Source organism: Manis pentadactyla, chromosome X (assembly GCF_030020395.1).
Source record: "Manis pentadactyla isolate mManPen7 chromosome X, mManPen7.hap1, whole genome shotgun sequence".
In the NCBI taxonomy this organism is placed as follows: Eukaryota; Metazoa; Chordata; class Mammalia; order Pholidota; family Manidae; genus Manis; species Manis pentadactyla.
This window is the reverse complement of record NC_080038.1, coordinates 112,318,015-112,342,395: the sequence shown is the minus strand read 5'-3', so window position 1 is coordinate 112,342,395 and position 24,381 is coordinate 112,318,015. Positions and strand designations below refer to the sequence as shown.

General features: G+C 43.4%; 2 protein-coding genes across 4 annotated transcripts in view; both read left to right on the top strand.

Moving 5' to 3' along the window:
- The first annotated feature begins 14,339 nt into the window (after nt 1–14,339).
- ZCCHC12 (zinc finger CCHC-type containing 12) lies at nt 14,340–22,026 on the top strand. 2 transcript variants are annotated; one of them, XM_057495708.1, is made up of 5 exons: nt 14,340–14,485; nt 16,767–17,416; nt 17,759–17,810; nt 18,010–18,149; nt 18,558–22,026. In XM_057495708.1, the coding sequence occupies exon 5, from the start codon at nt 18,665–18,667 to the stop codon at nt 19,868–19,870; it is 1,206 nt and encodes a 401-aa protein (XP_057351691.1). In that variant the 5' UTR covers nt 14,340–14,485; nt 16,767–17,416; nt 17,759–17,810; nt 18,010–18,149; nt 18,558–18,664; the 3' UTR covers nt 19,871–22,026. The 2 variants fall into 2 exon arrangements, with proteins under 2 accessions (XP_057351691.1, XP_036776112.2); XM_036920217.2 differs by having other exon boundaries at nt 17,759–18,149.
- Nucleotides 22,027–23,558: 1,532 nt separating this feature from the next.
- LONRF3 (LON peptidase N-terminal domain and ring finger 3) overlaps nt 23,559–24,381 on the top strand; it is a 144,112-nt gene continuing 143,289 nt past the window's right edge. For both annotated transcript variants that reach the window (XM_036920214.2, XM_036920213.2), the window contains exon 1: nt 23,559–23,748. The gene's annotated coding sequence lies outside the window, so the exon portion shown is untranslated. The remainder of the gene's footprint in view (nt 23,749–24,381) is intronic.

Here is a 24,381-nt window from a genome sequence, read left to right as displayed (position 1 = left end):
CCAGCCATCCAGGAAAGACCAATGGGGTCACTCCCAGAAGAAGACAAATTTCAAGCCTTCTTGGCACAGGAGGAAGAAGCTCCAAATCTAAACTTTATATAGGGCAGTCAGGGGACGGCAAGCAAGACTTGAAAGTAGAGCACTTTTGAGGAACTTGTAGCTCAAGAGTGACACACTGCTGCCATCTGGGGGCTGCATGTAGAAATTGTAATGGAAGCTTTGGGAAAGCCTCTTGGAGAGAGAGGGGCATTATTTTGAAGCCAGCAAGACTCCTCCTCTCAAAAGCTTTTTATAGTTCTTCCCCAGTTTCTCTTTCTTTCCCTATTTTTTTTCTTTTCTTTATCAGGTGTCATTGATATACACTCTTCTGAAGGTTTCACTAGAAGAACAATGTGGTTATTTCATACACCCTTATTATCGAGACTCCCCCATACCCCATTGCAGTCACTGTCCATCAGTATAGTAAGATGCCACAGAGTCCCTATTTGTCTTCTCTGAGCTATACTGTCTTCCCCGTGACCCCACACACACCATGTGCACCAATCAGGATACCCCACAATCCCCTTCTCTGTCCCCACCCACCCTCCCTAACCCCTCCCCTTTGGTAACCACTAATCCTTTCTTGGAATCTGTGAGTCTGCTGCTATTTTGTTCCTTCAGTTTTGCTTCATTTTTATACTCCACAAATGAGGGAAATCATTTGGTATTTGTCTTTCTCTGCCTGACTTATTTCACTGAGCATAATGTCCTCCATCTCCATCCATGTTGTTGCAAATGATAGGATTTGTTTCTTTCTTATGGCTGAATAGTATTCCATTGTGTATATGTACCACCTCTTCTTTATCCATTCATCTGCTGATGGACACTTGGGTTGCTTCCATTTCTTGGCTATCATAAATAGTGCTGCAATAAACATAGGGGTACATATGTCTTTTTCAAACTGGGCTGCTGCATTCTTAGGGTAAATTCCTAGGAGTGGAATTCCTGGGTCAAATGGTATTTCTATTTTTAGTTTTTTGAGGAACCTCCATACTGCTTTCCACAATGGCTGAACTAGTTTACATTCCCACCAGCAGTGTAGGAGGGTTCCCCTTTCTCCACATCCTCGCCAACATTTGCTGTTTGTCTTTTGGATGGTGACCATCCTTACTGGTGTGAGGTGATATCTCATTGCGGTTTTAATTTGCATTTCTCTGATGATTAGCGATGTGGAGCATCTTTTCATGTGCCTGTTGGCCATCTGAATTTCTTCTTTGGAGAAGTGTCTGTTCAGATCCTGTGCCCATTTTTTAATTGGGTTATTTGCTTTTTGTTTGTTGAGGTGGGTGAGCTCTTTATATATTTTGAATGTCAACCCTTTATCCAATCTGTCATTTATGAATATATTCTCCCATACTGTACGATGCCTTTTTGTTCTATTGATGGTGTCCTTTACTGTACTTTCTAGTCTTTTCTATGTTATCCATCCTAACTGGTGTAAGTTGATAGCTCATTGTGGTTTTAATTTTCATTTCCCTGATAATTAGCGATGTGGAGCATCTTCTCATGTGCCTGTTGGCCATCTGAATTTCTTCTTTGGAGAAGTGTCTGCTCATATCCTCCACCCATTTTTTAATAGTGTTATTTGCTTTTTGGGTGTTTAGGCATGTGAGTTCTTTATATATTTTGGATGTTAACCCCTTGTCAGATATGTCATTTACAAATATATTCTCCCATAGTGTAGGATACCTTTTTGTTCTGCTGATGGTGTCCTTTGCTGTACAGAAGCTTTTTAGCATGACGTAGTCCCATTTGTTCATTTTTTATTTTGTTTCCCTTGACCAACAAAATATGTTCAGGAAAAAGTTGCTCATGTTTATATTCAAGAGATTTTTGCCTATATTTTCTTCTAAGAGTTTTATGGTTTCCTGACTTACATTCAGGTCCTTGATACACTTTGAGTTTACTTTTGTGTATGGTGTTAGACAGCAATCCAGTTTCATTCTCTTACATGTAGCTGTCTTCCCCAATTGCTTTTTAGCCCAGCTCTCTTTCTCCATCCCCAGTGAAGAAAACCATGGGGACACAGGTTCTCTAGTACCCTTTCTTTCCGGAAGTGTTTAACCCCCTGGTAGCAGACTACTTCCAGTCAGCTGCGGCAATCTAGCCCTGAATTGAGATTTTTCACGCCGCAACTGCTATCCTGTAGCTACTGACCAAGGTTCTGGCCTGGACCATAACTCCCTGCTAAACCCACCAAATCCCTCATTTTGACCCGGTCACTGGCTGGCTCTGACTTTTGATACTAGAACATGCTACTTTTTGCCTCCAGGGGCACCACTTACTCACTGATGTTTTCTTTCACCAATCTCCTTTCCTGGAGTGGAACTGGATCTTTTCATTCATTCATTCAACAAACATTTATTGAGTGGCTATGGTGTGCTAGGTACTGAGGATACACTGGGGAGCAAAAAAAGATGTGTCCCCTCAAAAAGTTGTATTACAGTCTAACTGTAAAGACAGAAAAACAATCGTGTGAAATGTGATCATTGCAATGAAGGAAAGGATGATGATGCAGTGAGAGCAGGTAGTGGGGGAATCTGGCCTAAGCCTAAAGGGTAGCAAAAACTTTTCTGAGGATGTGACATTTAAGCTGAAATTTGAAAGATTAGTAGAAAATTGCTAGTAGTTAATGGTTCTGAAAATTATGAAACCTACAAGGCTAGGAAAAGAAGAAGCCATCCACCACACCAACCCCCCTCCCCCCACCTGGTTCCTCTCTCTTCCAGGATGATAGCACAGTAGGGAGACACAACCACTTTACATGGACAGTCCCTGGGAGAATCTTTCACCCTGAGTTGATTTGTCAATTAAAGCAGTAAGTATGTGTCTAAAATAAAATGAATACTTATAACAACAACAATAAGAAAACCAGGAAACATAGAAATGGAGACTGAAAAAAAATCCAAATTAGATGCCCCTTTTGGAAAGGAATAGCTATAAGTAGATAAAGAAATACTAATTTTCTTGATGTCTTGAAATACTATGTTTTGGTTTCTTTTTCTTTTTCTTCCCAAGAATTGAGCCAATTTTTAAAACTCCATGTATACTCACTTGAACTGGAACACAATGTGTTAAATAGTCTAACACATTGAATCTGAATCAAATCAAGATATCAAAATCTGCCTGAACTTTGGATTCCTCATTGGTAAAATAGGCACAATAATAATAGCTACATCTTGGGGTTTTTTGCACACACAAAGAGTTTACACTGGCAAAGCACTTAAACCAGTGTCTGGGCTTTTTATTTATATAGTAAGCACATAAATACATGTTAGTGCTATTCTTTCAGGGCTGTCCTGTTTGTAGAACATGTCAGGGAAATACTTTCAGGCTGATGAAATGTTGAGATTGCTTCAACATGGAAGAGGCTGGCTACTCTAGCTACACAAAGGGCCAACCAACCCTGACACTAGAAATGGTAAGTGAAAAAAAGAAGCCCAGTATATTGCATGGAAGTCACCTGGTGTGCCGAAGTACACACAGAGAGCAACTTATTCTGTAGTTCATGTTCATAAGGGATCTCCTCTTCCCTCATTCCGAACAGGTAATCTCAGCTCTACCTAAACACCTCTAGCCACAGGGAGTTCCCTAGTTTTGGAGAGAGACCATTTCATTCATTGATAGGCAATTCTAATTTTTTAGATCAATCTTTACATTGTGTAGTAAAAAATCATATTTCTCATATTTCTACCTATTCATCTTCCTTCTGTCCTGGGAACCCAAACAGAATAAGAAAATCTTCCCCCACAGTTGGCAAAATTGGAATAAGGACTGTTGACCACAATCATGTACCACTGGTAAATTTCCTGAATCAAATGACTGTACTGTGGTTATCTACAATAATGTCCTTGTCCTTGGCAATGATGCACTGAAATATAAAGGAGAAAGTGGCCTGATGTATGCAACACATCTGCAAATGGTTCAGAGAAGAAACGTTAGTATATAAGTAGTGAGAGAATGATAAAACAAATGCCAAATAGTTCAAATTGGTGGGATCTGGATAGATGGTATATGAGAATTATTTGTAGTATCCTTGCAACTATTCTGTAACTTTGAAGTTATTTCAACATAAAGAGTTAATAAAAAGCCCTCCCTCTTCCACGGGACAGCTCTTCAAAGGTTTGACAACAATTACCACATTTACTCGATTCTACTTTCTCTCTCAGTTGTTCATTCATTCATTTCTGACAAATACTGATGTTGAGCTTCTGCTTATGCCAGGCCCAAAGCTGGGCACTGTGGCTACAGCAGAGAAGATAGTCAATTCATCTGCTCTCATGGAACTTGGGGCACTTAGGGGAGACTGAAATTAATCAAATTATTCCACAAATAGTTCTATTCTTGCTAACGGTGGTAGAAATACAAAGAAAGAATGGTGGGGTAGGGTGGGATGCTGTATGAGAGAGCCTACCAGAAGTTTCTGAACCTAACAAATGGCCCCAGCATCTCAGGTTGTAGGGCTGCATAGCGCAGTGAGCCAGAGAGATTAGCATTCCTTTATGAAAAATCTGTTGGCTGAGGGGGAGGATTTGTGGACCCAGATGAGCCGCTTCAGACAAGCATTTGACAAGTTGTTCCATCTGCTCCCTTAAATGTCACAGAGCATTGAGAAGAGATTACGTGGATTTGAATGACAGCTGCTGTGTCCCAGAAATGTAATTGTGAAAGAAATAGAATTGCCTTGGTGCCTGGGTGCAGGGTGGGACCCACTGTCAGTAGGAGTCATTTGCTAACTCCTCAGAACGTTGGGGGCCATGTCAGGAACCAGAGCCCTGGCTTCCCCCCTGCCCCTGCGCTGGCCCCCATCAGTTCACAGCCCTGCCTGAGGGCACAGCTCTGCAGGTGGGCCCCTTGCTACCTAATTCCCAGCCAGGGATTGAGTTTCTCCTAAGAACAGAAACTGCATCAGGAACCATGTCAGCCTCTGTAGTAGGATTTGCCTTACAGCCTAGGTGAGAAAACTGCAGCTTTGGAGTTATGAACATGTATTTTTCCCCAATAAAAAAAGTCATTAAACGTGGGGGTGGATACGAACATGAAGCTGAGGATGTACATGTAAAGCCTAGAGCCGAGAATATAACAAGCCCTCAGTGAATGGCAACTCTCATTCTTTTCCTGATCGGGACCAAGTGGGCTGGGTGAGGAAAAGAGGATAGCGTGAGGACGCTGGGTATTTAAAGCCTCCAGGGCCCCTCTCGGTCCAGTGACAGGACAGGGCTACAAGGGAAAACGTGCAAGAACTTACTTCTGCATATCTCATGGTTTTGCATTAAGTATTCTAAATCGTCAACACTCATAATCTACTACATATATTATTCATTCATTCAACACAATTTTGTTGAATACTTGCTATGTGCCAGACACAGTCCCATGTGTCAGGGATACACAGGCAAAGAAAATAGGTACACACATAACCTTATATTTCTATATAGCATGAGAGTTGTCACAGTGCTTTCATATCCAGGATTTGCTCTTTCTGACAATCCAGTGAGGCAGGTACTATTGTTACTATCTCCATTTTATTGATGAGGAAACTGACGCACAGAGATAATTAATTGTTCTGAATGGTAGGGCTGGTATTTGAGCCCAGGCTCCAGGCTGGAGTTTAGTGCTCCCTTCATTGCACAAATTCGGAATGGCCGCCTGCATGATCTGCTTCTGGCCTGCCAGCCTCCCTTTGCCAATGTGCACCCCGGCTTTTCCAGCCTGCCATCTGCCTCTAAACTCCACCTCCTCCCTTTCTTGCTCTAGATCTGGTCTAGACTGGACTGCAGCTGATCAGCCAGCAGCGATTTTCCAAGTACCAAGTGCCTACTTCACAGTAAATAGGTCCCAAAGGGCCACTTGGGCCTCAGTCATCTCAGCAGGGAGGGGCTGGCCTGCATTTTCTGAGGTGTTGCAGCTGGGCAGATTTGATTGGACATTTAGCTGAGCCCCTCCATGATGGTGGTCTGGGTGGGTGCTCTCCTGTGTTCAGAAACCTGGGACCCTGAGAGGAACTGGTGAAATAACAGTGTGGGATGCCAGGTCCCTTATCAGAAGTTTGACACTGGGCTCCCTCAGATCGGGTGGCCTTTGTTCTCCTGTTGGTAATACACTCCCCCGATCTGGAAATCCTGCCACTGTATTACCGAGGTTTAGCAGACTTTGAAAACCTGCTAGACTGTTGCAGTTTAAACAACTTCAGTAACATGCATTTACAGAATGGGAGAGATCGAGATCGGCGGTAAACTTGCACTGTATGAGCTCTGCCAGAGTAGAGAACACCCAGGCTTTTGGACATGCTTTCTCCATATTCAGATGAATAAATAGCTTAATAAAGCAATGTCTGTTTTGAAAATTACTTGAATTCCCCATGGATTAGTGGTTATGTTCAACCATGGCAACATGGTGCCGTGAAAAGTGCAAGGAAAGGTCTTGGAGTAAGATGAACCTGTTTTCAAAACATGACACCATCTCTTACAAGCTGTGTCAGTTTCTAGCAATCCACAGGATAGGTCTGAGGATTAAGGGCACCAGCATAGGTAAAGCAACTGAGACAAGGCTGGGCACATTGGGACACTCAATAAATATTTATTCCTTTCAACCTCCTTTGCTAACTGAGGAGGCAGAACCAGTCTGAAAGAGTGAAACGCCAAAAATTTGAATGCCAGATGTTTTAAAATGCAGTTTTCCTATTTTCATCTATCTACAACAAAGGGAAAATAGGGCAGCAACACACACATACAACAGGGACTCAATTAATTTGATGTACCTTATAAAGAGCTTTAGGAAGAATAACAGATGATAGTTATTGGGCCCTTCTGTGTCAAAAACCAGCCCAAGAATTTGAGGTTTACAAGGGCAAACCATTTACAAGGATTATCTCTTTAATTTTCACAGTAACATTTGAGCTTGATGCGATTATAAACTCCATTTAGAGACGTGAAAATTGAGGTACAGGAGGATTAAAAACCTGAGAACTAGGTGGCAGAGGCAGAATTCGAACTCAGCTCGTCTGGTGGCAGGGCCTGCATACTTCACTGAGGTTCCCCTATCTTTAGTGCATTGCCCAGGAACCAAACAGTACTTCTCTTAGGAAAGTCAAATCTTCCTTCCTCCTCTACCCTACACCCTCTCCACCCTTACTCCCTCTTTTAATCTCAGGGAAACTTAGTTTAGCAATACTTTTCTTTAAATATCTGGAATAAATAGCCTGGCTCAATCCAACATTTCAACAATTCAGTGTAGTTCACTCATGTGAATGAGTTGTATTTTATCCTTTTATTGAAAGTAACACATATTTACAGAAATGTGCACAAAACATGTATGCACGTTTTTAACAAAAAGGAAAACACACCCCTGTGACCATCAATCAAGATCAGAAATAAAACACTGGGGCGCCACCGAGGCCCTCTGTAGGTCTCTTTTCCATCAAAACTCTTCCCCTGCCCCAGGGTAAACACGATCCTGACTTTCGTGGTAATATCTCCTTGCTTTCTTTTAGCTTAATCATCTTTGTATGGTTGTCTAAACAATTTAGTTCAGTCTTACTTATGTCAGAACCTTATATAAATGGATCCATAGCATATGCATTCTTTTTTAAAAAACAGCTTTATTGTGATACAGTGCACATCCATAAAATTCCTCCTCTTTAGGTGTACAATTCAATGGTTTTAAAAATATAGAGTTGTACAATCATCCCCACACTCAATTTTAGAACATTTTCATTACTTCCAACAGAAACCCTGTACCCATTAGCAGTCACCCCTTTGCCCTCCTCCCCCAGCCCCTGGCAACCATTAGTCTACTCTCTGTCTCTTTGGATTTGCTAGTCTGAATGTTTCATATGAATGGAGTCATACAATATGCAGCTTCTTGTGACTGGCTTCTTTCACTTAGCATAATGTTCCCAAGGTTCCTCCATGTGTTAGCATGAATCAGTACTTCATTTCTTTTATCCATCCACCAGTTGATGGGCATTTGGGTTGTTTCCACTTTTTTGGTTATTTACCTAGGAGTAGAATTGTTGCGTGATATGGTAATTCTATATTTAACCTTCTGAGAAAATTCCAGATTGCTTTCCTAGAGCAGCTACATCATTTTACATTCCCACCAGCAATACTTGAAGATTCCAATTTCTACATATCCTTGCCAACACTTGTTACTATCTATCTTTCTTGTTATAGATGTCTTAGTAGGTGTAAAAAGGTATCTCATTGTGGTTTTGATGTGCATTCCCCTGATGGTTAATGATGTTGGGCATCTTTGCATCTGTTTATTGGCCACTTGTCCATCTTCCCTGGATAAATGTCTATTCAGATCCCATACCCATTGTTTAATTGGGTTGTCTTTTTATTATTGAGTTATAAAAGTTCTTTATATATTCTAGAAACAAGTCCCTTATCAAACAGTATGATTTGCACATATTTTCTGTCATTCTGTGAACTGTCTTTTACCTTTCCTGATAGTGTCCTTTGATGCACAAAAGTTTTAAAAATTGGTGAAGTTTAATTACTTTGTTTTCTTTTGGTGCTTGTGCTTTGGTGTCATAGAAGGCTTTGCCTAACTCAAGGTCACAAGTATTTCACTTCCATGATTTCTTCTAAGAGTTTTATAATTTTAGATCTTATATTTAGGTCTAATATCTATTTTGTGTTAATTTAGTGGATGGTATAAGGTAGAGGGTCCAAATTCATTATTTTATATGTGAATATACAGTTGACCCTGTACCATTTGTTGCACAGACTTCTTTTCTGCTGTTGAATGGGCTTGTCGCCTTTATCAAAGATCAGTTGACCATAAATGTGCGCGTTTATTTCTGGACTCAATTATATTCTATTCTGACCTGTATATCTGTTCTCATGCCAGTACCACACAGTCTTGATTCTGTAGCTTTTTAAAGGTTTTGAAATTGGGATGTGTGAATCTTCAAACTTTGTTCTTCTTTTTCAAAATTGTTTTGGCTATTTTGCATTTCCACATGAATTTTATGCTTAGCGTGATGATTTCCACCAGGAAGCCTACTGGGAAAATGATAGGGATCACATGGAATTTATAGATCAATCTGTAGATTGACATTTTAGCAATATTAAGTCTTCTAATCCATGAACATGAACTATTTTTCCATTTATTTAGAGCTTTAATTTCTTTTCAACAATGGTTTGTGGTCTTCAGTGCAGGATCCCTGCACTTCTTACATTTATTCATAAATATTTTATTTTTTAATTCTACTGTAAATTGAATTGTTTATTTCATTTTTGGATTGTTCTTTGCTACTGTATAAAATACAATAGATTTCTATATATCGATCCATATCTTACAATCACGCTGAACTAATTTATTCATTCTAGTAGTGTTTAGTGGTTTCCTTAGACTTTTCTATATACAGAATCATGTCATCTACAAAATAGACATCGTTTTACTTCTTTCTTTCCAGTTTTGATGCTGTTTATTTCTTTTCATGCTTAATTTCCCTAGCTAGAACCCCCAGTGTAATATTGAATAGAAACACCAACAGAAGACATTGTTGACTTGTTATTTTTATTGCTTTCTATATCATTAATTTCTGTTATCTTTAACATTTCATGCTTTCCTAATTTTGTTGGGTTTATCTTGTTGTGTGCTTTCTTTAATCTTGAAATGGAAACTTAACTCATTAACTTTTGGCCTTTCATCATTGCTAAAAGATTTTTTTTTCCTTCTAAGCACTGCTTTTGCTGTGCTCCACATGTTTTGATATGAGTATTTTCATAATTGTTCTAGTCCAAATGTTTTTTAATTTCACTATCATTCTTCTTTGACCCATCAGTTATTTCAGAGTATCTTAATTTCCAAACATCCAGAGATGTTCCAGTTATCTCTTATAGTTATTGATTTGTAACTTATTTGCATTATGATCAGATTTGAATTTTCTGATATGTGTTGAGACTTGCTTTCTGGCCCAGTATCTGGTCAATTTTTTAAAATGTTTTGTATGTGTATTCTATAGTTGTTGGTTGCAGTGTTCTACACACTGCATATTAGCTCAAGTTGTTAATTTTATTGTTCAAAAATCCTATATCCTTAGAGACATTTTTTTTCTTCTTGATCAACTACTCTGACAGGTGTGGCAAGACCTCCCACTCTGACTGTATATTTGTCTATTTCTCCTTTTAGTAAATTAACTTTTCCTTTATATCTTTTGTTTTAAGTGTATAACCAACCATTCCTAGTGAATTGAATCTTTTACCATTATGAAATAACCTTCTATTAACTCTAATAATGCTTTTGTTTTTAAGTATATTTTGTCTGATATGAATATAGCTATGCAAGTTTTCTATCACGTATATTATTTGTGTGAATTAATCTCTCTCCATCTTTCACTTGTCAATCTCTCTGTATCCTTATATTTTGGATTTGTCTCTCTTAAACAGCATATGGGTGTACTTATTAATCCCATGTGATAATATTTGTTTTTTTTAACTTGCGCATTTAGCTCGTAAACATTTGATAAAATTATTGATATGTTTGTGTTTCAGACTGTCATTTTATTTTGTGCCTGTATTGGTTCCACCTGTTTCTTTTGCCTCTTCTTTCTTGACTTTAAAAAAAATTGACTAAGAATTTCTTTATTATTTTATTTCCCATCTCTGCTAGTTTGGAAATTGACATCCTGTTGCTATGACCTTAATAGCTACATCTTATTAATATCTACATACATAATTACCTTGTCAAAGTATACATTTAATAAGTACCTAAATTGCTTTCACAATGATACAAGGCTCTTAGGAAAGTTTAACTCCTTTATGCCCTTCTGATATCTTTTCTTATTGTAGGGTGTTTCAAGTTCATTTTTTAAGAAACAGAATACATGTTTTTTTAAATTTTGGTATCATTAATCTACAATTACATGAGGAACATTATGTTTACTAGGTTCCCCCCTTCACTAAGTCCCTCCCAACCCCCCCATTACAGTCACTGTCCATCACCGTAGTAAAATGCTGCAGAGTCACTACTTGTCTTCTCTGTGTTGCAAATCCCTCCCCGTGTCCCCCCATTATACATGCTAATCATAATGCCCCCTTTCTTCACCCCACCGTCCCTCCCTTCCCACCCATCCTCCCCTGTCCCTTTCCCTTTGGTAACTGTTAGTCCATTCTTGGGTTCTGTGATTCTGCTGCTGTTTTGTTCCTTCAGTTTTTCTTTGTTCTTATACTCCACACATGAGTGAAATCACTTGGTACTTGTCTTTCTCCGCCTGGCTTATTTCACTGAGCATAATACCCTCTAGCTCCATCCATGTTGTTGCAAATGGTAGGATTTGTTTTCTTCTTATGGCTGAATAATATTCCATTGTGTATCTGTACCACATCTTCTTTATCCATTCATCTACTCATGAACACTTACGTGCTTCCATTTCTTGGCTATTGTAAATAGTGCTGCGATAAACATAGGGGTGCATATGTCTTTTTAAAACTGGGCTGCTGCATTCTTAGGGTAAATTCCTAGAAGCAAAATTGCTGGGTCAAATGGTATTTCTATTTTGAGCTTTTTGAGGAACCTCCATACTGCTTTCCACAATGGTTGAACTAATTTACATTCCCACCAGCAGGGTAGGAGGGTTCCCCTTTCTCCACATCCTCGCCAACATTTGTTGTTGTTTGTCTTTTGGATGGTAGCCATCCTTACTGGTGTGAGGTGATATCTCACTGTGGTTTTAATTTGCATTTCTCTGATGACTAGCGATGTGGAGCATCTTTTCATGTGTCTATTGGCCATCTGAATTTCTTCCTTGGAGAACTGTCTGTCCAGCTCCTCTGCCCATTTTTTAATTGGATTATTTGCTTTTTGTTTGTTGAGGTGCATGAGCTCTTTATATATTTTGGCTGTCAACCCTTTATCAGATCTGTCATTTATGAATATATTCTCCCATACTCTAGGATGCCTTTTTGTTCTATTGATGGTGTCCTTTGCTGTACAGAAGCTTTTCAGCTTGATATAGTCCCACTTGTTCACTTTTGCTTTTGTTTCCCTTGCCCAGGGAGATATGTTCATGAAGAAGTCACTAATGTTTATGTCCAAGAGATTTTTGCCTATGTTTTATTCTAAGAGTTTTATGGTTTCATGACTTACATTCAGGTCTTTGATCCATTTCGAATTTACTTTTGTGTATGGGGTTAGACAGTGATCCAGCTTCATTCTCTTACATGTATCTGTCCAGTTTTGCCAACACCAACTGTTGAAGAGGCTGTCATTTCCCCATTGTATGTCCATGGCTCATTTATTGTATATTAATTGACCATATATGTTTGGGTTAATGTCTGGAGTCTCTATTCTGTTTCACTGGTCTGTGGGTCTGTTCTTGTGCCAGTATCAAATTGTCTTGATTACTGTGGCCTTGTAGTAGAGGTTGAACTTGGGGAGTGAGATCCCCCCCCCCACTTTATTCTTCCTTCTCAGGATTGCTTTGGCTATTCAGGGTCTTTGGTGTTTCCATATGAATTTTTGAAGTATTTGTTCCAGTTTGTTGAAGAATGCTGTTGGTAATTTGATAGGGATTGCATCAAATCTGTATATTGCTTTGGGTAAGATGGCCATTTTGACAATAGTAATTCTTCCTAGCCAAGAGCATGGGATGAGTTTCCATTTGTTAGTGTCCTCTTTAATTTGTCTTAAGAGTGTCTTGTAGTTTTCAGGGTATAGGTCTTTCACTTCTTTGGTTCGGTTTATTCCTAGGTATTTTATTCTTTTTGATGCAATTGTGAATGAAATTGTTTTCCTGATTTCTCTTTCTATTAGTTCATTGTTAGTGTATAGGAAAGCCACAGATTTCTGTGTATTAATTTTGTATCCTGTGACTTTGCTGAATTCAGATATTAGTTCTAGTAGTTTTGGAGTGGAGTCTTTAGGGTTTTTCATGTACAATATCATGTCATCTGCAAATAGTGACAGTTTGACTTCTTCTTTACCAATCTGGATTCCTTGTATTTCTTTGTTTTTTCTAATTGCTGTGGTAGGATCTCCAGTACTATTTTGAATAACAGTGGGAAAAGTGGGCATCCCTGTCTTGTACCCGATCTCAGAGGAAAAGCTTTCAGCTTCTCACTGTTCACTGTGATGTTGGCTGTGGGTTGATCATATATGGCCTTTATTATGTTGAGGTGCTTGCCCTCTATGCCCATTTTGTTGAGAGTTTTTATCATGAATAGATGTTGAATTTTGTCGAATGCTTTTTCAGCATCTATGGAGATGATCATGTGGTGTTTGTCCTTCTTTTTGTTGATGTGGTGGATGATATTGATGGATTTTCAAATGTTGTACCATCCTTGCATCCCTGGGATGAATCCCACTTGGTCATGGTATATGATCCTTTTGGTGTATTTTTGAATTTGGTTTGCTAATATTTTGTTGAGTATTTTTGCATCTATGTTCATCAGGGATATTGGTCTGTAGTTTTCTATTTTGGTGGGGTCTTTGCCTGGTTTTGGTATTAGGGTGATGTTTGCTTCCTAGAATGAGTTTGGGAGTATTCCCTCCTCTTTTTTGGAAAACTTTAAGGAGAATGGGTATTATGTATTCTCTGTATGTCTGATAAAATTCCGAGGTAAATCCATCTGGCCCGGGGGTTTTGTTCCTGGGTAGTTTTTTGATTACTGCTTCAATTTCGTTGCTGGTGATTGGTCTGTTTAGATTTTCTGTTTCTTTCTGGGTCAGTCTTGGAACGTTGTATTTTTCTCGGAAGTTGTCCATTTCTTCTAGGTTTTCCAGCTTGTTAGCATATAGGTCTTCATAGTATTCTCTAATAATTCTTTGTATTTCTGTGGGGTCTGTTGTGATTTTTCCTTTCTCATTTCTGATTCTGTTGATGTGTGTATATTCTCTTTTTCTCTTAATAAGTTTGGCTAGAGGCTTATCTATTTTGTTTATTTTCGCAAAGAACCAGCTCTTGGTTTCATTAATTTTTTCTATTGTTTTATTCTTCTCAATTTTATTTATTTCTTCTCTGATCTTTATTATGTCCCTCCTTCTGCTGACTTTGGGCCGGAATAGATGTTTTATGATTCGTTTTTCCATCAATGTTCACTTGCTATAACTTTCCTTGCTTTTCATTCTTTCCTGCATTTCGGTCTTCTAAGATAATTTTCCTCCTGAAAATTTTCCTCCTTTACAATTTCCATTAGTGTGATCTGCTGGTGACAAATCCTCTTAGTTTTTGTTTGGCTAAAAATATCTTCATTTCACCCTCTTGAATATTTTTATGAAAGATGATGCTCTCAAGGCCCAGGCTTAGTATTGGCAGGTTCTCCATAAGCATCTCCATCTGGGCTTTGATGCCATGTGAACCAAAGCCCTAGGGTGAAGTGCCTGCATGGCCTCAGCTACTTCAATGGGAGAACAACGTCTGTTTCAACAGGGCTGCCAGAGATGTCTAAATGAGATAATGGATGGAAATTCCTGTCATCGAGGAGGAAAACAACCAAAGGTAGCTATTAATGTTCCAACTGAAATCTTAACCCCTAAACTTCAGGGTTAAAAAAAAAGTTTTTGCAATTGGAAAATGAAATGTCGCTTCCTTAGGGCTGCCACCCTCCTCCCCTCTAATGACCCACCCCAGGCTCATGAAAGACAATCCATGTCCTTTCAACACTTTTGTCAGTGCTCTGAGGTCTAGTCTGTCTTTTTTGATGCCTGATTTGGTGATGAAGCCATTTAAATTCAGAACAAGAATTTGCTTAGAGGCCAGGGTCAGATGTCCTATAGTACTGGGGAGGTTAAGGAAGAGTCTGAAGGTAACCCATAAGCTAGGCCCAGCATCACCTGACTGTGAAGTGCCCAACATGCCTTCTCTATGTGCACACCACCACCACTGTTCCATGCTGAGGAGAAAGGCTACACTCCTGAGATGGAAGGTGCTTCATTTGTAAGCTTGGATGTCTACTCTAAGGAGTTCTAAGTATTGGGTTTGGAAATAAGAAAGCAGAAAGGAGCAGGTGAAGTACCTTAGAAGGCTAAAGGTGAACCCAACAGCAGCCAGAGGCATCAGATTGTTCACTTGCTTCCAACATCAAGCAACAGCCACAACTTTGCAGTCGGGCAGTGCACTTACACAGGGCAGGCCACTACCACCCTGGCCCCCAACACCACCCCCCTGCCCCCCAGGAACCTCCTAGCCACACTCTGCATGGGAGAAAGAAAATATGCTTTCCCAGAACCAGAAGTAAAGGGAAAACAGAGTGTTGTGGGCTGAAGTATACTCCTCCAGAGTCCATATTTGGAAGCAGTAAACCCCACTGTCTCAGAATGTGACTGTATTCGGACACAAGGATTTTTAAATAAGTGATTACGTTAAAATGAGGCCGTTAGGATGGGTCTAATCCCATGTGACCGGGTCCTTTTAAGAAGTGGAAATTTGAACATCAGGGGCAGGCACACAGAGGGACAATCCTGTGAAGAGGCAGCAAGAGGGTGGCCATCTACAAGCCAAGTGGACAGGCCTCAGAGAAACCAATCCTGTGGGCACCTTGATCTTAGACTTCTAGCCTCCAGAACTAAGAGAAAATACATTTCTGTTGAAGCCACCCAATCTGTGGTACTTTGTTAGGGCAGCCCGAGCAGACTAAGACATCGAGCCTCTGGCTTTAGGTGCATTTGCTGGGGACAGTCCTACATGCTGTTTTCATGCAGTTGCTCCTTGTGTGGGGCCTGTGATACCATATCCAGCAAAGGAGAGGTCCCCTCAAGAGCTCACAGAAGAGCCACTTAGTAACCAACCCTGAGTTGAGAAGTCAAAAAGCTGTATCAGCAGCAAGGAGCTGTGGTTCTAGTCAAATTGTGTTTCATTCCTCACACTTCTTCCTCAAGTACAAATTGAAGGAGAAAGATATTAATGAAGAAAGATTGTAGGGTAATAGTGTTTAACCATTACTGGGTCACAGACCCACTTAAAAAATCTACAAAGCTATGAACTCAGAAAAATACAGAGTCTATATTAGTACCCTACTGCTGCTGTAACAAATTACCACAAAGTTATCAGCTTAAAAGAAGAGAAATTTATTCTCCCATGGTTCTGGAGGCCAGAAGTTCATTAGTTTCTCTGGGCTGAATCTGAGGTGTGGGCAGGGCTGTACTCTGTTCCATATCTCTTCTGGTTTCCCATGGCTGCCAGCATTCCTTCGCTTGTGTCCATATCACTCCAATCTCTGCCTCCGTCTTCACATCCACCTTCTCCTCTTCTGTCTGTGTGCGTCAGCTCTCCATCTTGCTCTCTTTTCTAAGGGCACCTGTGAATGGACTGAGTACCCACTCAGATAATCCAGGATAAGCTCACATCAAGATCCTTAATTCAATACATTTACATACTATATTTGTATTTTATTATAAAGTAAAAAACTCTTTTATTTTATAAGTTAACATTTATAGGTTCCAGGGATTAGGGCTTGATACATTTGGGTGGCCACTCCTCAGCCTCCTACATAGTGCAAAATGTTTGCATACCATTTCAGGAAGGTCATGCACCCCAGGAAGGAACATCTGTCCTGAAGTTGCATTTCACCACAGATTTATCCTGAACAGATACATTGGACGCAGGCCCATTTACTTATTCACCATCCTCTCTACACCTCAGATTCAACTACTGTGCTGGTAAAAAAATACAAAATATAAAATCACACCCCTAGCTCTTGTCCTAGTAAATCAGAATCCCCCAGAGGCTTGGACCAGGAATGTGCATTTCTAACAAACTTCCCTAAATGATTCTGATGCAGCCTGCCTCGTATGGGTTAAGAACTTGGATGCCCAAGTCCCTTCACTGTTAAATGGACATACTGCCACCTTCTTCGCAGTGAAAGAGACGTCCGTGTAAGCCTATTTGCACAAAGAAAGCGCCAATGCTTTTTTCCTCCTATACAAAGGTGAAGTACTTTTACTTATTTGATCTCCATCCCACCTCCTGTTCAATGCACTCGGCCTCAAGGTGCGGAGTTGAGCCAAGGGAGTGAGGGAGAAGGGCAGAGTCGCAAACTCTTGCAGTCGGTGCCACCACAAGCTGCTCTTGACGCCTCGGGGACTTGCTGCCCACCCACCGCCGCCCCAGGGGTTTATTTGCATCGGGCCCAAGACAGAGTGGGGAGCCCGCCCCCATTCCCCGCTGATTGGCGATGCCCGCCGGCTCGTCACACTCTTTTGTCTCAGCGGGCAGAGGATAAAAGCGGCAGCGGCTGTCTTGGGAATCGTGCTGCCTCGACAGGGCTACCCCTAGCTGGGCGGCCGTACGAAGCAGCACCGTCTGGAAGCCCCGGGTCGCCTAGCGGCGGAGGAGGGGGCTGTCCTTTTCTCCTGCGGGGCCGCGGAGACAGGAAGGCGGCATCCACAGCTGTCAACGCCAGAGCAAACGCTGCTTGCCAGCAGAGCACAGGTAAAGAAAGGGGGAGCGATTGCCGGGCGCGGAGAGAGGAGGGGAAGGCCCACCAGTACTGGGCAGCTCCCCGATTAGAGAGTCGAGAACTGCGAGGCAAGGGAAGGAGCACTCCCGTGGCCTGGCTGCGCGGAGGCAGGAGGTGGGGTTCCACTGGCTGCTGCCGAATGGGTAGCATTTGACTGGATTGAGACAGAAGCGGTTTTCAGGGGATTGGTAAGAGGCGAGGGGGAAGAGAATCGCAAGCTATCTGACCCGACCCCCTGTGCATCTCCTCATCTCTTCCTGGGGAGGAATCTGTGGGTGTGAGTGTCCAACTCCTATTCCCCTTCTCTGTGGCAGGCCGTCAAAGCCGAACCCGAACTTGACTTCTGTGCGGCTGATTGCAGAGCTGGTAGGCAGACGATTTTCCGGGGGAAATGAAATGGGGCAGGGGTCGGCTTGACTTATATACGGACGGTGGGAGAAGGAATTTTCCTCCTGGCTGCTGCGGAGGCAGGGGGTTGGGGAGGTGGGAGGGAGCGGGATGAGGGATGAGACGGCTCCTGACCTCTGCCCTGCCCGGCTTTGCCCTGCCCTGCGCGGCGGCGCAGTCTGAACGCCCTGAGATCCCGGATCGGCGACCTCCGGTGGACAGACATCGACTCTACCCCTGAGACGATCTTTCTTCCGGAGGCCACCGGTTGCAGAAATTGGAAGTGAAATAAAGGCGTGCGCTCGTTCCTGAGCTCGTGTAAGAATCTGAGAAATAACGGGGGAGGAGGAACTTTGAGAAAGGGGTGTGGTTGAGATATGAGATCACGAAGTTAATGAGATCTTATTTATTCCCACAAATCTGACCACTGTGCTCTATTTTGAGAGCCCGATATCAGCTGTCTGCACGATTATGCTTAGAAGTAGCAGTTGCCCTCCCTCCTGGAGGACTAGGCGGGAGGGGATGAACGTGGCTGGAAAAAGCACCCGGCTAGCACGGAGACACCGGCTGCTCTGGGAGGTTGTAATTGCCAGTCTCCTGGAGGATATTTTTAGGGCAGTGGGCAGATTTAAAACGTGCTGTAGGATATTTAAGAAGGGAGAGAATACAGCTGCAGTCTGTTCCCTTATTAGTCCCTCTCCCTTTTTTTTTTTTTTTTTTTTACAGCTTCTACTGAGATAGGAGGAAGGGATACCCCGCCGGAACACCTGCACATTAGGCTTTTCCAAAAAAGCCTGAGCGTCTTGTCATACTCAGAAACCCGGTCGTCAATCATGGCTAGCATCATTGCACGCCTCGGTAATAGCCGGCGCCACAAGGCACCCTTACCGCCTTGGGCCCATTCCATGTTTATGTCCCTGGGGAGGAGTCTCGGTCCTTTAATGGTGGACATGGCGGAGAGAAACCTGAAGTTGTTCTCGGGGAGGGTGGTGCCAGCAGAGAGGGAGGAAACCTTTGAAAACTGGCTGTTCCAAGTCAATGCGGTCCTGCCAGATTGGAATATGTCTGAGGAGGAAAAGCTCAAGCGCTTGATGAAAACCCTTAGGGGCCCTGCCCGGGAGGTCATGTGTTTGCTCCAGGCGGCCAACCCCAACCTAAGTGTGGCAGATTTCTTGCGTGCCATGAAATTGGTGTTTGGGGAGTCTGAAAGTAGTGTGACGGCTCATGGTAAATTTTTTAACACCCTGCAGGCACGAGGAGAAAAGGCTTCCCTTTATGTGATTCGTTTAGAGGTGCAGCTCCAGAATGCTATTCAGACAGGGATCATAGCTCAGAAAGATGCAAACCAGACTCGCCTGCACCAGCTCCTTTTAGGGGCTGAGCTGAATGGGGACCTACGCTTCAGGCTGAAGCAACTTCTCAGGACCCATGCAAATGAGCAGGAGCGCCTTCCCAATTTCCTGGAATTAATCAGAATGGTAAGGGAGGAAGAGGACTGGGATGACACTTTTATGAAAGGCAAGTGGGCCAAAAGATCTGAGTCAGTGGTGGAGAGGGCAACCAGCCCAGTGGCATTTCAGGGCTCCCCAGCAATAGTGATCGGCACAGACTGCAACGTGATAGAGATAGATGATACCCTCGAGGACTCAGATGAGGATGTGATTCTGGTGGAGTCTCAGGACCCTCCACTTTCATTCTTGGGTTCTCCTCCCCCCAGAAGCAAGGCCAGACCTCGTGATCAAGTGCTGGTCATTGATTCTCCCAGCAGTTCCCAGGCTCAATATCCTTCCACCAGCCAGGGTTCTGGGTATAAGAATGATGGCCCTGGGAATGTGCATCAAACCAGGAAGAGAAAATACACAGTCCGCTGTTCATATTGTGGCGAGGAGGGCCACTCAAAGGAAACCTGTGACAATAAGAGCAACAGGGCCCAGGTGTTTGAGAATCTGATCATCACCATGCAGGAGCTGACACATACAGAGGAGGAGGGGTCAGGAGAGGCCCCTGGCAAACACACTGACCCTTCTGACCCACAGTGAGGTGCTGGCCTTCAGCCTTAAACGCACCCTGATCTATATTCAGAGTCCAGCAATGGGAAAACTGGTGGGGGGTGAGGGGACCCGCTTCTAATTGCATGATTAATCCACAAAGTGGCTTTCCTTTGGGTTGGAGGAGAAAGGGTATCGGGTACCAGCACAGTGAGGAGAGCTGGCCTCAACTCTGCACTTGCTTCCTATCCCCCGCTGCTTAAGGGTCTATTTTCTGTGTGTGCCCATTTCCCTGATGGCTTTATTCTCTTTGTGAAAGTGGTATAATTCATTGTTAAATCTTCAAACAATAAGAAAGGTACAAAAAGTAAAGTACAAATTACCCTAAACCCTCCAACCGTGTATAACCATTGTCAACCCTTTGATGAATATCCTTCTGGATAATTTCCCTATACCTGTGCACCCAGATAGATATATGTATAGATAAAAGTGATCAAATATAAGTGCTGTTCTGTAGTCTGTATTTTTTCACCAGGCAATATATGTTGTGAGCTGCTTTCTATGTCAATAAATATATATCAGTATCTATTTTAATGCCTCTGTGGTGGTATTTCAGAAAAAGGTAAAGGAAAAAGGAATAAGAGAAGTACAGTAAAAAGCTATAAAGGGGAGGAGTCATACCCCATGGTAGGGTTCTATCAACCTCATTTTGTAGATTAAGAAAAGGGAAGAAGAAATGGGCTGAAGTATTGCCCAAATATTCCCCAAAGTTAAATGGACAAAGCCCCTTACCATAATGGACCTGTCCCTTAAGTCATTAAGCCAAATTTTGTCACCTACTAGTTGACAATGCCCCAGTGCATCTTTCTCTAATGTATCCAGAGGATTCTGATGGCGGGGGGTGGTCTCGGGCTGAGGTATAGCTCCAAATGGGGATTCCTGGTCACGTTGGGGAGGACATTCTCCCTCCTTTGTGTGGATTCCCTAGATTGCTGCTGCTCCTGCCTCTCAACATCCTGATCACAACCTGGAATCTCTTCTATGGGCTGACACCAGCCTCTCCTCACTCTCCAGTCAAGAGATGGTGAGAGGAGGTACTCAGGGGGAGCCCAGCATCAAAAGGCGCAGCTCCTGATGGCACTTGAGCCTCCCCCCATAAGCCCTGAAGCTGAATGCTAGGGGACACAGACAGCCCCAGGCCTCCAAGCCCACCCTACCCGAACCCAAGAACTGGGACTAGCTGGGGAGAGATGGAAAGCAATCTAGTTGCCGGGGCACATGACAGAACCTGGGGATCTGAATGCCCAGAAGGCTACACAGCATTCTAGTGGAGTGGAGGGCTGTTATGGGGGAGGGAGAGGAGAGGGACCTTCTCTGGAACCTGCCATCTCCTGTGCCATCTGATTTCACATTGGACGGTGATAAACAGGCATGTGTGTTACCTCAGACCCCAAGGGTCTCTATGTTTCTTGTAGGTGCACAAGTCCTTATTTCTGTGAGCAGGACAAGGGTGGGGGTGTGTGGAGACCTGAGGACCCAAGGAAGTTTGTCATGCAGGACACTGGGGGTCCAACAGAGCTGAGAGGACAGTGCACACAGCAGTGGGAGATGGTGCATCAGGGCTGTAAGGGGAAGGCTGGAGCGAGTGAGGGTCCCTGACCAGGCAGACTCACATCCGGATTGACAAGGACAGGAAGCCTGGGAGGAAGCTTGAGTTTTTTCCTCAAAAAACTCAAAATAGAAATAACATTTGACCTAGGACTTCCACTCCTGGGAATTTCCCTGAAGAAAACAAGATCACAGATTCAAAAGGACATATGCACCCCTATGTTTATCGCAGCACTATTTACAATAGCCAAGAAATGGAAGCAACCTAAGTGTCCACCAGTAGATGAATGGATAAAGATGTGGTACATATACACAATGGAATATTATTCAGCCATAAGAAGAAAACAAATCCTACCATTTGCAACAACATGGATGGAGCTAGAGGGTATTATGCTCAGTAAAATAAGCCAGGCGGAGAAAGACAAGTATTAAATGATTTCACTCATCTGTGGAGTATAAGAACAATGACAAAACTGAAGGAACAGTACCATGTGGGAGGGGCATGGGGAGGGCTGTGCAACACAGAGAAGACAAGTAGTGATTCTACAACAACTTACTACGCTGATGGACAATGACTGCAATGGGGAATGTGGGGGGCACGTGGTGAAGGCGGGAGTCTAGTAAACATAATGTTCCTCATGTAATTGTAGAGTAATGATACCAAAAAAAAATCAATATAGAAAAAAATTAAAAAATTTAAAAAAAAGCTTTGCTGGTTGCTCCCTACTCTTGACGGCTGGCTTCATTCCTAGTTGCCTCTGAGACACGATCCTGGTGAGACAGGGACCGTGGGTGTAGTCAGAGTAGGGTGAGGGCCTCTGGAAAAAGCAAGGCAGGATATGTGCAGTCACAGCAATGTAACTACATGCAAGGAAACCCCCCTACTAAAACTGTGTTAAACATTCAGCTCTAGAGTCATTCTTCAGTGAGATCAGTTGGTGTACCCCAGATAAAGAAGAGTAGTACATGTTTATTTTATGCTAATCATTTATAATCATGTGTAAGATTCACTTTAACATGCTAAAAGGCCCAGGCCTATGTGTTGTCTTTCCTCCTTCAGATCTGATGAAGTGATTTTGCAAACTGGGCAAACTAATTTAGCATGCAAGCCCAGCCATAACACTGTAAAAGGCAAGGATTCCACCTTAAAGATAAGATAGCACTCACTCTTTAGCAAACAATGCCTCAGCCCACCTTGGGGGCTGAGCAGGTGGCCTTGTTTCATATGCTCCCAGACCAAGATGCTGGTATCTCAGGGAGAAATCATCAGAGCAGGAAGTTACTTGTGTTAAATTAATTCTAAACATTCTGGGACCACTTAAGTCCACACCCCTAAGCTTTTTTTCATGTTCTCGAAAAATCCTCATCTGCCTATAAAACCCCTAGACAACGCACCACTACTACGGACTCTCTTGTCCCCTCCTGGCGTGAGCGGGAGATCTGTCCTTTCACTTTATCTCCAAATAAAAGCCTGTACCTTGCTCTCCTACCTTGAGTGTTTGTGGAGCTCATTCTTCGGCTTCGTGAACAAGAACCCCAGGCATCACTGGGAAGATAACTCCTCCACTGGTAACATTATTACTACCCCCATTTTATAAAGGAGGAAACTGAACATGAGGGAGGTAATAATTAGCTCACCCTTCAGGTACCTACAAATGTATTTTTTCAGAAACATAAAAACCACCTTCAAGAAAACTGCCTCATTTTTTTTCTCGTTCCATTTTTGCAGAAAGGAACTGGGGATTCAAGTTCAGGATAACTATTTGACCATTCTGTCCTCTTCAGAGTCCTTTATCCTTTGGGAAGAATAGAGGAAGGGTGGAGGCGGAAATCCTTTACCTACCCCGGTTTGGCGCTGGGTGGGCGCGCCCCGCCCCGCCCCGCCCCTCTCCTCCCTCCACTTCGGCCTCCCGCTCCCCCCGCCCCTCCCTCCCCCGCTCCCCCTCCCCCGCTCCCCCTCCCTCCCCCGCCCCTCCCCCTGCCCCTCCCCCCGCCCCCTAGAGCCAGGGGCGGAGCCCTTGGGTCCACAGAAGCCTGGATTTGAGCTGCCCGCTGACTGGCTGCGGCGACTGCGTGCGGGCGGCTATTTCCGTTTACGGCGCTGCGACGTGATCGCCATTGCACGAGGGGCAGCCACGTGACCAGGGCGGTGCCGGCAGCGTGGTGGGGAGCGCCCGTGGTGGTCAGCTCAGCGGCTCTCCTGCCTGTACCTCTTTCTTCTTTGGCTCTGCGCGGGCCAGTCGGTGGGGCTACAGCGGCGAAAGCGACTGAAGTCCGGGCGAGCTAATTTGTAACCTCTCGGCGACCCGACAAGCAGCCCCGTGAGTTTTTCGGGCACTGGAGGCCCTGGGAGGAGTCACCTCACCCGGACTTTGTGGCAGTTTTGGCCTTTCCTGCAAGGCAAAGAAGGCGGGACTTGGTCCCAGCCTTCCCCCTGAGCGGCGCTTGCCCCTGGAGTGCCCCCTGGGAGCGGGCCTAGCGGGTGGAGTTTGTAACTTGTGGCTGCCCTGGCAGGACATCTTTGCCCGATACGCACTAACCAAATTGCCAAAACCAAAAACCCAGTGTTTTCACGGATTTGCTGTACTAGAACAATTCACCTGGTTGCGGGGCTTGAGAATCGCAGGTAGTGAAATTGTTACCTGGCTATGGTTTATTGCTTGGAGTAGGGGCCGTAGGCACACTCACGCTTCAGGGCGGAGAGGCTACGGTTTATCCAGAGTCCACACTGGGATCACCCAACCAGAAGTGTTTCCAGGGCTCTTGTTTGCGGAGTCGGAGAATGAACTTAGCATATACCCAAGGTAGGAGAGCCAGGGAGAGGATTTTATTGAGAGATACAGTGAGAGGACAGAGCTCCTGGCTCACGCCAGGAGGGGACAAGAGAGCCTGGGGTGGCGCGTTGTCTACAGGATTTATAGGCAGTTGAGGATTTGGGGGAACTGAAAAAGGGC

What these genes read in the sequence shown, in the direction of transcription:
- ZCCHC12 (XM_057495708.1), top strand. Translation starts at nt 18,665, where the DNA reads ATGGCTAGCATCATTGCACGCCTCGGTAATAGCCGGCGCCACAAGGCA.